We start from the raw sequence: 16,740 nt of genomic DNA on the forward strand, positions 1-16,740 counted from the left end.
TCAAGAAACAAAAAACTCTACTCAAAATAAGATCCAGACTTTTTCCTTATTTTAAACCCTTATATCATTCCCTCAAATATCTATACTCCTTCCGACCCCCCCGCCCCCCTCTCTCACCACCCGGAGACACTAATTTATACTCAACTCAACTAAGCCTTTGTCTGAAACTAATTGGGGTCAGCTAATGAATCCTTTATTAGAAAATTTTCATCAAGAAGGTGAAAGAATCTACCCGGCTCAAACTGACTTAGTCTAATCCTTTACGTGGTGTTAGAGACACTAATTTATCATGAAACAAAATTTAATAGCTGCCAGAGATGCCATAAACGAGCTTGATGGATTAAGAGGCTAAGATCATCTGCTCCGGTCATTGCGGCGTCAAAGGAAATGGGCCAGACTTGTATCTATCATTGCTCTTTATTTTATAGGCAAAAAATAGACCAACGCATATCTTTATAATAGGCCCGAACTCAATTTGTCTCATATGCTTCAATTAGCTTTCTAAGCCTCAAAGCCTGCCGACAGCTTTCAGGGAATTGCAACAGATGGTCATATAGGACAAGCTGAATTCGTACCTCTTATCAAGATGGTTGTGCGGGTATCATTTCCTTTTTTATATTCTTGCAGGTTTAATTTAGTCAAAAGGCTGACTTATTTTTTTGTGGGCAATGATAAATTCACACCCCTCTAGGATGATTCACACCCCTTAATAGGGGTGCAACTTGAGCGGGCTCAACCTAAACCCGACGGGTTCAACCCGGAAAAAAGTCGGGTTGGATTGAGTTCGGGTCTGGTTCGGGTTGAGTTTGGATCGGGCTCGGGTTGAGGGCTTGGGCAACCCGACCCGAGTGAACCCGACATTTTTAATAATTTTTTAAATTTTTTAGGCTTAAAATCTTAGGTCGGGTCGGGTTTAGGTTCAGGTTGGCAAAATGGGTTCCTTGGGTCTATTCCGGTCGGGTAGGGTTCGGGTTGGCCTCAACCCGACCCGACCCAACCAGAGTTGCACCCCTGCCCTTAAACGGGAATCTACCTTAAAAAGTGTTGAAGTCTGACACATACCTCCAGAGGAGCGAATTATCCTACAGTTGGTGCGAATTTATCATCACCCATTTTTTTGATTTCTCACTTTATTGGGGGTATTTTGGTCAAATCACACTCAGAAAAAGGAGACATTCCTCCATGTTCTTCTTCCCACCATCCTTTCTCATTTGGTGGCGAGTCTAATACAGAAGGAAACTAATACTCACACCCCTCAATTTTAATATACACACCGCCCTCCTAACCTTCTCTTTCTCGCCATGGCCCCAACAAAGCGAAATAAAATGCCTTCAAATCCCGAAAACTCGAGCACAGAGGTGTGGCTTTATCTTATTCTCCTCACTTTGCAATACGGTTCTCAACCTCTCCTTTCAAAGAGTTTCATCAGGTTAGGTTTCTCCAAATCTTTCTTAATTTCTTAACCTTTTTTTTTTTTTTTTTGTTATTCGAATTGTGTAATTGATTGAATTCAGACGCTTAAACTGCTCATGAAATCGAAAATGATTTGGGTTTGTTTTCCTTGTTGTTGGGCATTTGGTTGTATGGATTGGTGAGCATTTTTATGTAATGGGGTAGGAATTAGGGATAGGGTTTGATTGGTATATAGATTTATAATTAGGAAGCTTATAAGGGCACCCTCTTCCATTTCTTCTTCTTCTTTTTTAAATTGTAGAGACGATGATACGTGCATGTTGGTGGTTTGTATGGGGTTTTAGTTATGATGTAGTTATTATGTGGTTGTGGGTTTTAAGGAATTAGGGTTAGGGTTTGATTGGTATACATTTATAATTAAGGAGCTGACAAGGGCACCCTTTTTTTTTTTTTTTTTAATTGTAGAGACAATGATACATGCATGTTAGGGGTGTGTATGGGGTTAGTTACGGTGTAGTTATCAAGGTTTTAAATTTCGGTTTCGGAGGTAATTTTGGTCCTATTCAAAACCGAAATTTTAGCCCAAATTCGGTAATGGGCGCTCAAAATGTTGTTTTTTGGACCAAAATTTCGGCTGAAATTATGTAAAGGAATAAAAAATTAATATTTTATCTTAAATTTCGCCGAAATTACTGAAATTTCGTAAGTTTCGGCAATTTCGGTTTCGGTCCAAATTTTGGATTTCGGCCAAAATTTAAAACCTTGGTAGTTATTATGCGGTTATGGGTTATGTATTTTAGGGTTGTGGGTGTTAGGGTTTTTTTTTGTCTGTGATGGGGTTTGACGAGGACCCCTATCGGTTTAATAGAAATAGAGAAAGATGATACATTTATGGGCACCCAACGCCATCCTTAACTCGGAACAGAAGAGAGGAAGATCCTGAACTCGGGATAGAAGAACACTAAACCTAAGAGCTCGAACTGCTCAATACTCATGAGTTACATAATCGGCTAGCCTGACGGGAGTGTGATGTTTTTAAGGTGAACACAGAGCAAAGAGGCGTCCATATAAAGATGAAGGGTGCCCATATCATCAAACTCTGTCTTTCTTAACTGCCTATTATCTTGAAGTAAATGTAGTCAATTGGAAGTAGAAGAAGATGAAAAGGGAGAAGGGAGAATACATGAATGGTTCCCACTTTACTCTGTTTGTACGTGTGCTCGATTAACGCCTTGCGACTGAGTAACTCTAGGCTTTTTAGATCCCCCCACCCCTTTTGAAGCAGTAATGAAAAACATGGTTGCCTTTTTGTTGGAAGTTAAAGAGATTCTGACTACTTTATACATTTGCCAAATTTAGGTTATTTCAGTAAACTCATTTGAAAAGTAGACCCAATTGATGTTTGAGGAGTTTCCTTTTAATGGGACTTGTAGAGAGATTTTTTCTCCAAAATGTTTGATGCATGAATCAATGTTACCTGGAACGCTGTTTGTTCCGGTACACGGAACGGTATGATGTACGTTGGTAGCCTGGTACACGGTACGTTGATGGTAGATTTAGTAGGTTCACTATTTGGGATCGCGGGTCGATTTGGAGTGCTAATTCGGGTTGATCTGGCAGTGTTTCAAAACAAGGATGCGGGTCAAAATTTGTCCGAAGAAAATCCTAGTCAACTTGGCATGGCGTGGCTGAGTACTCAGTTGACTTGGCTGAGTACCCGGTTGATGTGGTCATAATTCGGGAGAGTCAAAGGAGTTTTTATTGACTTTGGAAGGCAAAACGCGGAACACGGCCAAGGCAAAAGGGAGTCGACTCGGGGGGAGTCCACGATTACGCGGGGGAGTTTTAAAACTATACGATCTTGTACTTTGTGTATGCATGTGTGTGTGTGTGTGTGAGAGAGAGAGAGAGAGAGAGAGAGAGAGAGAGAGAGAGAGAGAGAGAGAGAGAGAGAGAGAGAGAGAGAGAGAGAGAGCATATGCTGACATTCTTCCCTTTCTTTATCTCTTGTGGGTTTCCATTTTTGGTGATCTAGGTTGCAAACGAACCCTGTTTGGGGTTGTGAAATCCGGATTGCCATTTTTAGTTATCTAGGTCGCAAATGAAAAATGTTTCGGGTCGTGCGATCCGGATCATTAGTCGATATGGGAGGGGTAGCGACCCCGGTAACACTAGCATGAATTTGCTTATCCGCAAGAACTTTGTCCTTTGATCTTAGGTTTTCAACAGTTGGGAACCAACAAAATTTGAAACTTTCAAACTATGTGAATGATGCACAAAAAAATATATTCCCTGTGGCCATTTTGTCTTATATGGAGCTAGGTTGTTTCCATGTGTCTGTGGATGTTCATGCAATAGACCATTGCACATTTGTTTCCGCCTTTCTGGTAATACTTTTTCTGCATGTATACTGGAAGGACAATTCTTTTTGAACTCGAATAATGACTTTATTAGGCTGGATAAGATAGAAAGTGCTTTATGGACTATTATTTTGTAGTTATTCTTGTTATGGTTCAGATGTTTACCAATACTTGATTCCTTAACTCATGTATTTTACATGCTAGTAACTTGTAATGACAAGGGCAGTTTGCATGAAGAAATTGTATTGGACTGAGTTGATTCGCCGAGTCCTAAAAATCTGTTTAAGGATACATATGGGTGGATGACCCTATACAATGTTACACTAACATATTGTTTTGGTTTACTCCTACAGACGGGAAGTTATTGTGACTTCATCTGTTCTAGCATGCGAGATAGTAAAGGTAATTGCTGTTCCAATTCAGATTTTTTTTTTCTGTTTCTGATTTTTGTAGCAGAACATATGATGTCGACTTGTGTTCTCTAGGTTGTCTGTGCTCTGATTCTCTTAGCAAGAGAAGGTAGTTTGAGAAGACTATACAAAGAGTGGACTTTGGTTGGTTCATTGACTGTGTCAGGCCTTCCGGCTGCTATTTATGCATTGCAGAATAGCTTGTTACAGATTTCTTACAAGAATCTAGATTCACTTACTTTCTCAATGCTCAACCAGACAAAGCTATTATTCACGGCATTTTTCACATATCTTATTTTAGGGTATGTGCTTATGGCTTAAGTAACTTCCCTTTCTATCAATAATCTTGGTTGCTCTGGAAGAAATGCACATCTTTCGGATTTGCATTTGTAAGTATATCATTTATCGTGAAAGTCTTATTTCCATTGCCTCATGCATTTATCTATGCATTTTATTAGTAGTTTATGAAGCCTGCACCTTATTATGGTTTCAATGTTAGCAGTTAGGTAAATTTGCATTACATAAAAAATGAAAAAAAAATTGCTGACAAAGAAATACAGGCCTTTGGACCTTTGAGGGAAATAGTGTAAAAAATGATGTTATTATTATAATTGCTACTAATACTACTATTATATGATAAATAAAAATTTTATTCAACCTTTGACACATGCAAGTCTTGAACCTGTAACCTTTGTGCCCTATTGCATCCGTATGGAAATCGAGTGTCGGATTCGGCAAACCTCAACAAGATTGATTTGTGAATTTGCCAAAATATTTTTATCAATTCTCAAATTTTTACATAATATATTAATATATGGTTATAACAAGTAACATATTAAAAAATTTATTATGTTAAGTAGATATAATGATTTATTTCCATTAAGAAACTTACTATTAGGATGGGTACAACTCAAAACATGGGTAATTGTAAAGTTGTGATAGTAGAATTTAGGAAAAAAAAGAAAGATAAAAGAGGTCTAGAAGTGTCTCGGCCAATCCAAAAGCGTTGGAATCTGAGACATGTCTACTTTGCCCATTTTGAAGAATCCATGTAACATGGCCTTTGTGCTATTAGCACAATAAAATTGATACATGTTATTTAGTCAAACTGGCTAACTCAGACAAGTTTTGAATTTGAGTTCTGAGTTTCTGAGCTCAGACCTGAATATTCAATAGTGCTTAGTGTCTCTTATGCTGCCTTCATTTTAGTGTGTGTTGCGTTGTTTGGCAATTCAATTAACCATTTACAAATGCAATTGATGATGGTCCATGTAGTCAATCCAATATGTCAAACTGCTAAACTATTTCCATTTGTTTGATAAACATTTAATATAGAATGGAACAGCTTTAATGGTATAAAATAAAGCCGTTTTGCTATTAGGTTAGCATCCTCCTATCATCATTTAATGGTATACATTAGAGCTGTTTTACTATTAGATCATTTCTTGAAGCACTATAGGATTCTTGAAATTAGTGAAGGATGCCGGAAATTGATTACTATCTTTACCTTCTATATTTGTTCGTCACCTCCTTGCTGTTGCTGTACAAATGGTACACTGATCGGTGCTGTTTGGTCTAGCGGGCCACCACCAGACCATCCAACGCTTGCCAATCCAATTCTGAATGGATGATCATAACTTCTCAATCAGAGAGGGTTTTTGTATGTGTTATCCCCAAATTGGATTGTTGAAACTGCAGGCTTTGATCAAAAGGACCGGATCTTGTTTCAACATGAGAGAGGTCTCTACCATACGGTTTGACGGTGGCCACCTGATTGATATCCCCGAACCCCGCACCGCTGTTTAAACATCCCACCCCTCTCCCCGTCGACTCACCCGAGTCGACTCCCTTTTGCCTTGGTCGAGTTATTGTAAAAATCCGAGTTTTGCCCTAACAATTCAATTAAAACTCATTCGACTCACCTGGTTAATGAAAAATTGACCGCATCGATCATAGAACCCGAGTCCGAGTTTTGAAACACTGCTCTACACACACACACACACACACACACACACACACGCACCATGTGGTCAGTGGGAGGAGCGAGTCACCAATCTATCGTTCTTGTTGTGATAGTAGTAAACCTCTTATGACTAATATTGTTATTACTTATTAGTTTCCCTGGAGGATTCTGATGTACCTTTCTTTTGTAGCTAATCCACTCCTGCAAAATCATTTTGCTCTGTCTTGCTGCTTATTGTTTGGTTATTATTAATATTATTGGTGCAAACAGTATGAGCACCATAGGGCTTAGCCTTGGTACAAGGAGAGGTTTTTTGAAATTGATTTTAACTTTTTCAGACATTTCCTGATACTCGCATTTCCCTTTCTCTATGAACTTATTGATTCCAGTGATTATTACTTGTTCTACACTTTCCTAAACACTGATCTTTCATGTATTTCCTACCCATTTAAATGTTAAAACAAACTTTTCATGTATCTGTTTAGTTTGTTAAGCACACGTGGCTAGCTACAATGGGCTGATGCAAGTCGTTTTCTATGGCTATGAGCTTGGAGATAAGTTCAGAATACAATTGAAATTCTCTAACAGTCAATTGCCTTTATTTTTCTGGAAATTGTTTCTGCAGGCAGAAACAATCAATCCAGCAAATTGGGGCCCTTGTCTTATTGATAATTGCTGCCATACTTCTAAGCATTGGAGAAGGCTCTGGTAGAGGTTCCAGTGGAAGTAATGCAGATCAAGTTTTGTTTCATGGAATTTTTCCTGTTTTGGTCGCCTCTGTACTCTCTGGTCTGGCTTCTTCTCTGTGTCAATGGGCTTCTCAGGTTAGACTACTCATTTCTTATTTCCAGAGATTAGTCTCAGTCATCTCAAACTCTTATCTATTGCCACTATTGTTTTTCCTTTTGGAACAGGTGAAGAAACATACCTCGTACTTGATGACTGTAGAAATGTCAGCCGTTGGAAGCCTGTGCTTATTGGCAAGTACCTACAAGTCTCCAGATGGAGAAGCCATCAGACGGCATGGATTTTTTCGTGGTTGGACTGCATTGACTGTGGTAACTGCTTGCTTTATCTGACATTTTCCTTAACCATTACAATAATCTAATCCCATTAGAAAAATAAAAGATTAAAGAAGAGAAAATCTGAAACCGATGCTCGGTTTAAATCCATGAAAAGCACTGAATGAGGCTCTGATATCGCTGGAAGTTTTGAATAATTTTTCTTCTTGATTATTCCTAGAATTAAAGTGATTTCAAACAACTTTTAAATCACATTCCAGATCATTATACTCTTGGTTTTCATGGATTTACAAAAAATAAAATCACAAAAAGAGGTTTAGGGTTCCCTTAGAAGCAACCCAATTGTTCTGCCTCATATTTATTCACCTCTTGTCTTCGAACTTTTCCTCTTCTAGATGTGATTTACAAAATTTACTAGAGATGGCCCCCTCCTTGTTACAATTCGTGAGCCCTGGGGTATCTTATATAACTAGGGTTTCCTAAAGCCAATAGAGTGTGGGTTCTCAAGCATTTTTAAAAGTCTCTAGTTGTAGTGACTCTAATTTGAACCTGTTCTATTCAAACTGGGAGGATCACTCCCTGAAAATGCTCATTTATATTATTTATTTGATTAAATACTATTAATGGACTTCTACCTATAACAATTAATGGCCATCAACACATTGCCATAAATCCCTAAAGTTTCGATTTTTTGTTTTTGTTTTTTGAATGGTAAGAAGTCTATTATTAAGAAAAGCGGAAGCCGCATACCCAGATGTTCAAAAAACAAAGAAAAATGGGGTACAATGGAACAAAGCAAAAATTATGACATTACAAATATACCAGCATCAAGGAGGCAGAATGTAACTACAAATATGTTCTTTCAACCCTCGTCCTTTCTTATAGAATTGCAAGTTTATCTCTCCACCGTACAATAGTTCCATTTGGCCCACTGGGACTGGATTACACTTACTGCCTTATCCCTTGGCCCATGAAATCCATACATGGTCCCATTAGTAATTGGACTCCAAAATTCCTTTGAAAATTTCATTTTCAAAATAACATTTTTACTTTATAATATTATTTAATAAAATCATTTGATAAAACACTTTTATCAAATCTCACAGGTATCAGATTTAGAGTCCAACACATACCTATTAGAGTGGTGGATTGCTTGTTGAGCATTCACATATTCTATGCACTATGTATATAATCCAATATAGCTATATGTCGTCCCCTGTTTGGTATCTTTGGTAACATCAAAGTTATGCATTCAATACATAGAATATCGTGGACCCCTTATGTCTAGGGATTATATCTCATGCGGATAGAGCATCCCTAATTATCAGGCAATGATAAATCCACTGGGTGTTTAACAAACAATGATCTAGTTCATTGTATAATCTTTACTTTATACACTCACATGCCTACTTAGGGTCTTCACCCTAGTAATTGAGAGAAGTCACACTCTTAGAGTAGGCATAACATGTGTCACTGTCAGCTGTACCAGTTCATTGTATAATCTTTACTTTATACACTCGCATGCCTACTTAGGGTCTTCACCCTAGTAATTGAGAGAAGTCACTCTCTTAGAGTAGGCATAACATGTGTCACTGTCAGCTGTACCAGAATGACGTCACAGTCTTCATCAATAGTTTGAACAATGTTAGGGCTACAAGAATCTGGAACACCATATTTCTTGCCAGGGATTCCTTAATCCTAGGCATGATATTCATACAATGTTACCTAAGGAACCTTACGTCAACATCTAATGTGACATTCAAATCAATATACTCACGACAATCATGATACTAAAAATATTAATGCCAAAACTTGTCCTATATTACATATAAGAATATAAACATAGATCCAATTTTAATAAGTCGAGAGTGTTTGGTATTCACTTGGATGAGGAAAGACTTCAAGGTCTAGCGGTTGTTATGGGATGTAAGGTTGACTCCTTTCCTTCATCCTACTTGGGCCTTCCACTTGGAGTGGGTAGAGAAAAAAGGCGTAGCTAGGATCACATAATTGAGAGGGTGGAAGGAAGGTTGGATACTTGGAAACGAAACTTAGTGCCCAAGGGAGGTAGACTTACTTTAATCAAAGCGGTCCTTGCCAATTTGCCTATTTACCAGATGTCTGTTTTCAAATGCCCAGCGAGTGTGTCTGATAGGATTGAGCAAATACAGCGGCGGTTTCTCTGGGGAGCACAAAGTGAAAAGAAAGGAATTCCCTTGGTTAAATGGGAGGTTGTTTGCACAAAGATAAAATTTGGAGGTTTGGGTATAAGAAGGATTAAGGAAGTGAATATCTCTTTGTTGGGGAAGTGGCTATAGAGGTTTGGTGAGGAAAGGTCTCATCTATGGGTGAAGGTTATAGAAGTTAAATATGGGGCGTCGCCGGGTCACTGGAGCTCAGAGGATAAGTTTAGATCTCCTGGAGCAACTCTCTGGAAAGATATTATGAAGTTCTTCCCCCTTTTTGTTGAAGGAATTAGATTCAAAGTTTATGAGGGAAATGGGATTCGTTTCTGGATGGATAAATGGATCTCTGACAGACCACTGAAAGTCTTATTCCCTGACTTGTTTGCGATTGCAGCAAGGAAAGACGGTTTTGTGGAGGATAATATGGAAAGAAGAGAAGATGGGGTCTTATGAAAGCAAGGATTTAAAAGATATTTTTTTTAAAGGGAAATGGACTCAATTGCTAGAATGTTGAGACTACTAGAAGAAGGCTATGTTAAGCGGGATGGGAAAGACAAAAAGATATGGATCTAGAATTCATCTGGTGACTTCTTGGTAAAATTTTTCTACTTCAACCTAATGGTTTGCCATGCATCCTCCAAAGTTGCTAGAGTATGGCCATATCAGGCTCCCCCTAAAGTATGCATTTTTGGGTGGGCGGCTCTGAGGAAAAGGATTCAAACAATTGATTTCCTTCGCAAGAGGAAGATGATCATTGTTGACCATTGTGCTCTTTGTATTGAGGCGGGTAAAACAACTGATCACCTCCTCATTCATTGTCGCATTGCAAGAGAAATATGGGGTAAATTGCTCAGCAGATTTGGGATTTCTTGGGTCTTCCCTAAAAAGCTTGTTGATCTTCTCCAATGCTGGTCCCTTGTTCCTTGGAGAAGCAGAAGGGGAAAACGCTTTGGAATGTATCCTTCCTGGTTACCATTTGGGTGCTATCGACGGATTATCTTTTCATTAGAGTCTTATCACTTACGATTTCTTGGGTAAAGATCATTCCCTCTTAGATTTGTCACTGCTTATGACCTTTGGGAAGGGTGGAGAGTGATATGTGGATCGGCGGCTTCGAAGCAAAAACTGACCCAAGCGTGGGCACCCCCAACGCCGGGCTTTGTGAAATTCAATTTTGACGGCCCTAGCTTTGGTAATCCCGGTTCTGCTGGTATTGACAGGGTTTTAAGGAATTGTGAAGGTGAGGTGTTGTGGACTTTTGCTGGCCCCATTGGGACCTCTGACGCAACGGAGGCTGAAGTGAGAGCGGTGCATCAAGGATTGTAGTTACTGGCTAGAGATAAGATGGATAATGTATTAATAGAAGGAGATTCTCTGAATGTCATTAGATGGCTCAAGAAATCTCAAAATCCCCCATGGCGTTTCGATCACCTATTTGATGAGATGCTTGATTGGATGGCTCCATATTCTTGGTCTTTTTGTCATATTTGCCGCTCTGCTAATCAAGTAGCCGATCGTTTGGCGAGAGAGGGTCTCTAAGGACGCTTTAGCTCTTTTCGATTCTCTTCCTCCTTAGTTCCCTCTTTTTCTTTGTATTTCGCTTTCTTGATGTATCTTGTTCTCATTCTCTATGTATTTGGCTTTGTACTTTCACCACCTCGGTCGCTTTATTTTATAAAATTGGCTATCATTTAAAAAAAGAAGAAAAAAGAATATAAACGTAGTACCATTCCCAAAACAAAAAGAAAAAAAAAGAAAAAAAGAAAATACACATAGTCAATACTGAAAATGACTTCTAAGGGCGTATTAGTTTATGCCTAACACCTTCAAACCCTGTAACCAAAGAATTTACCCTATCTCAAAGACGTATGCCTGGCCAGTAAAGAGTCATAGTTGGGTCTTAGGTCCCTTAACCTAGGTGGTGACTCTTTTATGGGTCTGTTCTCTAACTCAACCGGTTTACCTACCCTTTCCTACGGGCCGGATCCCACTATCGATCACGTTACAAGGTCCGCGGCTCCATATCCACCCTTGTATGTATGTTCCAGGGGAAGAAGGCAGCCCTACGTCCGAGCTGAGTAGCTTGACTTGACAAAATGAGTGCTTTAAAGCCAAGGGAAGACCGAGCAAGGCTCCGTATCCACTCCTGTATGTAGGTTCTAGGTGAAGAAGGCAGCCCTACGTCTGAGCTGAGTATCTTGACTTGACGAAATGAGTGCTTTAAAGCCAAGGGCAAGACGGAGCAAGGCTTCGTTCGGAACCTGAGTCAGAGGAGGGGTGGATCCAGTCTGATAAGTAAGCGGGAGAAGAGAGTTGTTTTCGTGCGTAAAGACGGTAAGCAAAAGCAGGTTCAGATGTAGCTGTGGACTCTCCTCGTCCTATTGGCTTTCCGCTGTTAGAGTAGTCAACAATCTTTTCAAGGTTTCGGAACCTCTTTCTTTCTATTTCAGTGGGCGAGACGAAGACTCTTCAAAAGCTTCATTCGAAACAGGCGTCTAAGTAGAGGGTTCAGGCTCAGCTGACTCGGGAAATTCTCCTCAGCCTATGCCTAATCCTTTATCTAAACTCTTTGCTCATCTAATAAATAGCCAGCTTAGCCGCTGACTATGTACACCTTTAGCTTTCCGACCTTCACCCAATAATAAGATCTAATAGTTTCTCTTGTTCTTATTCACCAAGACGTAAGTAGAGACTTATGTGCTAGATGTCCTGTATGTCCGCCATTCAAAAAAATACAACAAAAAAAAAAAAGGAAAAAAAAAATGTCCTACATGTCTAAATTAACTCCAAGTTGCTAGAGCAAAAGATGACTTGAAAACCCCATTTAAATCTATGTAACAGGTGAAATAACTAAATTGACCCAAAGATGATGGTGCAAGTTGTAGCTTTCCAAGTGTCCAACCACCACTAGAAATATGATTCAATTGTTTTCTGTTGCTTTGACACGGAGAGGACCTAGGTGCTAGTTGTTCTATACGCATACAATTCCAAGTGACCAGAAAAATGATAATATGAAAACCCTATTTTCCTCTTCAAAAAAAAATATGAAAACCCTATTTGCATTATGTAGAAGACAGAATAGCCCAGTTGGCCCAAAGATGATGGTCCAAGTTGTAGACAAATTTCCAGTCTTCTGTTTTGTTGAAAATCCTATTTGCATTATGTAAAAGACAGTTGACCCAAAGATTTTGGTTGTAACTCAAGACCTATGATATCGAAATACAGATACAGATACTGACACAAACACACGAATGGAGATGCGACTCGTCATTTTCCAAATATAAGATACGGACAAAACAAGATACTTCATTCAAATAAAGAGGCATATGTTTGAAACAAGACAATTATTTGACCAACAAAATTATCCGGGCATCGTGTTGTATATTGGGCCTCTAGAAGTATCCGAGTATCATACCTGTCAGTATCTAGTTCTGTTGCCTATCTAGTCTGTTGTTGCAGGATTTTCTTTCCTTGTTTTCTCAGTTGTTCAACAATAAGCTTGTGAAGGGTTAATAGTTTTGGGTATTTTAATCACCATCTTCCCTCAGGCGACACTTTTCAGGTTTAAACTGTAACTATGATTTCCTCCTGCAGGATAGAAAAAAGGCCAGCCTTTTAGTTGAATTTGATCTGTGATATTTATCACGACCTAAGCATCCTCTTGAAGGTAGAAAAGATTTATCTTTGTTCTTCAGGCAAACATTTAAGGTGTATGGTTTGAGACCTACCAATAGTAGGAGGGAACATCTTAAAGCAATAATCATGGTGTCTCAGCTTAAAAACAGGACCTAACACAAATTCCTTTAATTCACCATTCAAACAAACAAAAAACACACACACACACACAAATTCCTTTAACATAAGAACTATAGTAGGTGCAAGTTTGTTCGAATTTTAATTGAAACCCTGCAACGTCGGAACTTCTAAGTATGTGTTTTAAGAGGAGTCATGCATTTGAGAAGGTATTTTGGTAATTTCCTGAAGTTAAATGCTAATTTCATCTCTTTCCATTGACAGGTAGATTCATTCTTAAATTACATGGATTCTTCTAAACGTTGAAGTATCTGGGTTTGGTTACAATAATTTAGGATTCACCGTGACACTTTGAGATCTCTTTAATCTATTTCTTTCCAAATACTATAACAAATTTATAATTACCACGTGTTTTGAAATTATCTATCCTAATAGTAAGTTTTTTTTTTTATATTTGGAAATAAAACGTTATATTTACTTAACCAGCCAAAATTCCCGATAAATAACCATATTAATATCATGTCAAAGAATTAAAAATATATGAATCCACAAATCCTTTTTTTCATGTCGGATTCTGACACTCTTTTCCTTACTCATGCAACATAAATTCAGTTATGTCATGTCCTTTTGTCAGCTTGTACTTTTCTACAATTCTGTTATCTCTTATCGATTACAAATTTGATTTATCTGCCTCAGATACCAATTCTATCCAATGCGGTCGGTGGGATCCTAGTCGGGCTTGTTACGGCCCATGCTGGCGGTGTCCGAAAGGCAAGTGGAGCTCTATAATCATGTCACATAATCTGATTCTTGTTTGGGCCCTGTTCGTTTTAGATTGTGACAACTGATTGTGGGCCCCAAACTGATTATAGGACTCCAAATTACGTTTAATTTGGAGTCCAATAATCAGTTTGGGTCCCAATAATCGGATTGGGGCCCACAATCGGTTGCAACAATCTAAAACAAACAGGGCCTTTCTCTGTTTCTACATAATCTGATTCTTGTTTACTGTTTCTACTTGTCTACTTGTAGGGCTTTGTCATTGTCTCTGGATTACTGGTAACAGCCTTGTTGCAATTTGTTTTCGACGGAAAACCACCATCTTTGTACTGTCTCTTAGCTTTGCCTCTTGTGATGATCAGCATATCCATATATCAGAAATACCCTTACATGGTTAAGAAGAAGCAATCTTGAGTGACCCAAATCACCACCCATATTGGAGAAAAAGATCTATTTGGTTTTCTTGATTCTGTTTTCTTTTGGGGAGGCTAGGGGCCATTGAAGTTGAGGTTTTTGTCTGTAACATCATATGCTAATATAGCAAAGCAAAAGAAGATTGCCAGTAAGGGAAGGGAAAGGCAGTTATGTTGTCTTTCTCAGTTACAAACCAAGTTGGCCATTTGTGATGTTGAAGGCTATCTCACATGAATGTCATAAGAAAAGCACAAGTGGCACTATTTGGTAGCCTGCCCCACCACGCAAATTTTCTGATTTTTTTTATCTCCACCGTACATGTGTCACCAGAACAGGACATCCAGTATGGCATTAATCTTCTGATCTTACAGTTAGATCACCCGGTCTACGAGACAGTGGAAGGAGTCTATTGATCGAACGGTTAGGACTGTTTGTTTGGTTCAATTTCGGCAGTTTAGCTCTAGAGGTCACCTTTCGATTGTTAAGTAGGGGGGCACTCGGGATAGTTAAGTTCTTGTTTGCTTGCTCATCCATGGTGGGCCTACAGATGAATGGTTCTAAACTTCTAATCTACCTAGGGTGAGATTTGGGTGGGACACCCCAACTTGAGTTTGTTGTGCATAGGAGTGCAACTTGGGCCGTGTTGAGGGTAACCCATACCCAACCTGGGGTAGCATTACCTCAACCTTCAGGGTGCCATCGGGTTTTTTGCAAAGAAATGATTAACGCATTTGATGGGCAGATGATTTTTTAGGCACACCCTATCGATGTCAGGGCCCAGCATGTGAATGGTTTGCATCACCCTAACAACGGGGGCTCCACTCTTTTTCTGGTGGACGGACCAGAAACACTTTTCCCTTTAATATAATAATATATAAATTTCTTCAATGTAGTTGGTTTCTATGCATGTAAGTGCGCGCGTGAACTCCAATATTATTTGGGAAGTACAGTAGGGCTCTTCTTAGGATGATCCAAACGTTTACCTTATCGCCCACCGTGTAATTAGCCCATATCCTGTAAATAATCTCAATAGGATTATCCAAACCCTACGACCTTGTAGTGGTTAATTTCTTTATTTTGCAAACTAAAAGTTATAATGACACTAGCATTTTGATGCATAAAATTTGATTATTCTCTATTTATGTGTCTGGGTAGAGGTTAATTTCATAGACAATGACAAGCATGAGGTGTAACAGACAAATAGGCGAATTTCACATATAAGAGAGCCGATGACTGTGAATTATAATGACTTTATTTTAGATTGTATTTATGCATCACATGTTCCTTATTATACTGATGACATTAGATTAGATAAAGTCCATGCTACTACATAATAATCCCTTATTTCTAGTGATGGATGAAAAAGAGTATAGCTTATTCAGAAATCTGCATGGGAGCCTAATCCCTTATTTCTGGTTGATGGATGAAAAACCAGCAACCAAGTCAAAAATCATCACCAAATTCACTAGAGAACTCTTCCATGCTAAAGAAATTTCTAACTTATACCCGTGATCTTCAATTTGGAAGACACCCATTATAAATATCTCCATTCCAACCATGAAAATTCACATAAAATAAACATAAATAGAGCAGAGAAACAATTCCACAATGTCGATTGAAGCTCTAGCCATGTCGGGTGCTGATTATGTTGAATGTGGTATTGAATTTGAGCCGTTGGATGAGATTGAAAGAGATCGGATCCCGTTGTACCTACTGGTAGATGAAGGATCAAGAGAGGAGCACTATGATAGAGAGATGAAAGCGCGATTGGTAACATGGGCTAAACATGTTGCGGCAAGGGTGCGGACACTAATCCACACTTCATAATCCTTGTTTGTAAACTCACTTCCATTCTTTAATTCTTATCTAGAAGACCACCCTTGTTATGGACGGATAGACCTCTCTATTTGCCTTCCAAAAAATTGATCTAGCATGACTTTGAGGGAATTTTCAATGTGTTGAGTTTTGTTTGTTGTTCTTCATCCAATGTATTTATTTTCCAGTCTGATTTGAAATGGATTGTGACCCATACTAATCGGCTGTAATGCCTATTATGTTACAATCGGTTATTTTTAAAATTACTGAAATCTCCTAGCTCCGATTGAAAACTTGTGGTGGGACCCATTGTTTTTATCTGATCCGATGGTTAGGATCTTTTAATCAATAATTTTGGGAATTGCCCATCTACATTATACACTAGGGGAGCAGTTATAAATGAAGGTAAATGGGACCCACTTGTTTTTATGATCCAACTATATATGGAAGGGCCTTGCATCAAAATTCACTCATTGGAAAACAAAGAATTATATTCTCAGCCATAAATTGGAGGGTTAGAATCGTCCCTCTGGAAGGGGATTTCGATAGACTGCCCATCCACATTAAGGGCAATTCAGTAGGGCGCTACGTGATTGTAATACAGTGAGGTTCGGCTACTATTGA

At 38.8% G+C, this 16,740-nt stretch overlaps 1 protein-coding gene across 1 annotated transcript; it reads left to right on the forward strand.

Moving 5' to 3' along the window:
• The first annotated feature begins 1,185 nt into the window (after positions 1 to 1,185).
• Positions 1,186 to 14,564, forward strand: LOC143858135 (Nucleotide-sugar transporter family protein). The gene is made up of 7 exons (XM_077368768.1): positions 1,186 to 1,429; positions 4,127 to 4,175; positions 4,259 to 4,485; positions 6,772 to 6,970; positions 7,061 to 7,204; positions 13,804 to 13,878; positions 14,140 to 14,564. The coding sequence occupies exons 1-7, from the start codon at positions 1,302 to 1,304 to the stop codon at positions 14,299 to 14,301; spliced, it is 984 nt and encodes a 327-aa protein (XP_077224883.1). The 5' UTR covers positions 1,186 to 1,301; the 3' UTR covers positions 14,302 to 14,564.
• The last annotated feature ends 2,176 nt before the right edge of the window (positions 14,565 to 16,740 follow it).

The sequence above is a fragment of the Tasmannia lanceolata genome, unplaced genomic scaffold (assembly GCF_043159265.1).
Source record: "Tasmannia lanceolata isolate RefF3 unplaced genomic scaffold, GAP_Taslan_0.1 ptg000025l, whole genome shotgun sequence".
In the NCBI taxonomy this organism is placed as follows: Eukaryota; Viridiplantae; Streptophyta; class Magnoliopsida; order Canellales; family Winteraceae; genus Tasmannia; species Tasmannia lanceolata.

Bases quoted from the DNA above. Each gene is read 5' to 3' on its own strand.
- LOC143858135 (XM_077368768.1), top strand. From the start codon at position 1,302: ATGGCCCCAACAAAGCGAAATAAAATGCCTTCAAATCCCGAAAACTCG. The intron at 4,176-4,258 runs GTAATTGCTGTT...TGTGTTCTCTAG, and splicing joins TAGCATGCGAGATAGTAAAG to GTTGTCTGTGCTCTGATTCT. The intron at 6,971-7,060 runs GTTAGACTACTC...CTTTTGGAACAG, and splicing joins TGTGTCAATGGGCTTCTCAG to GTGAAGAAACATACCTCGTA.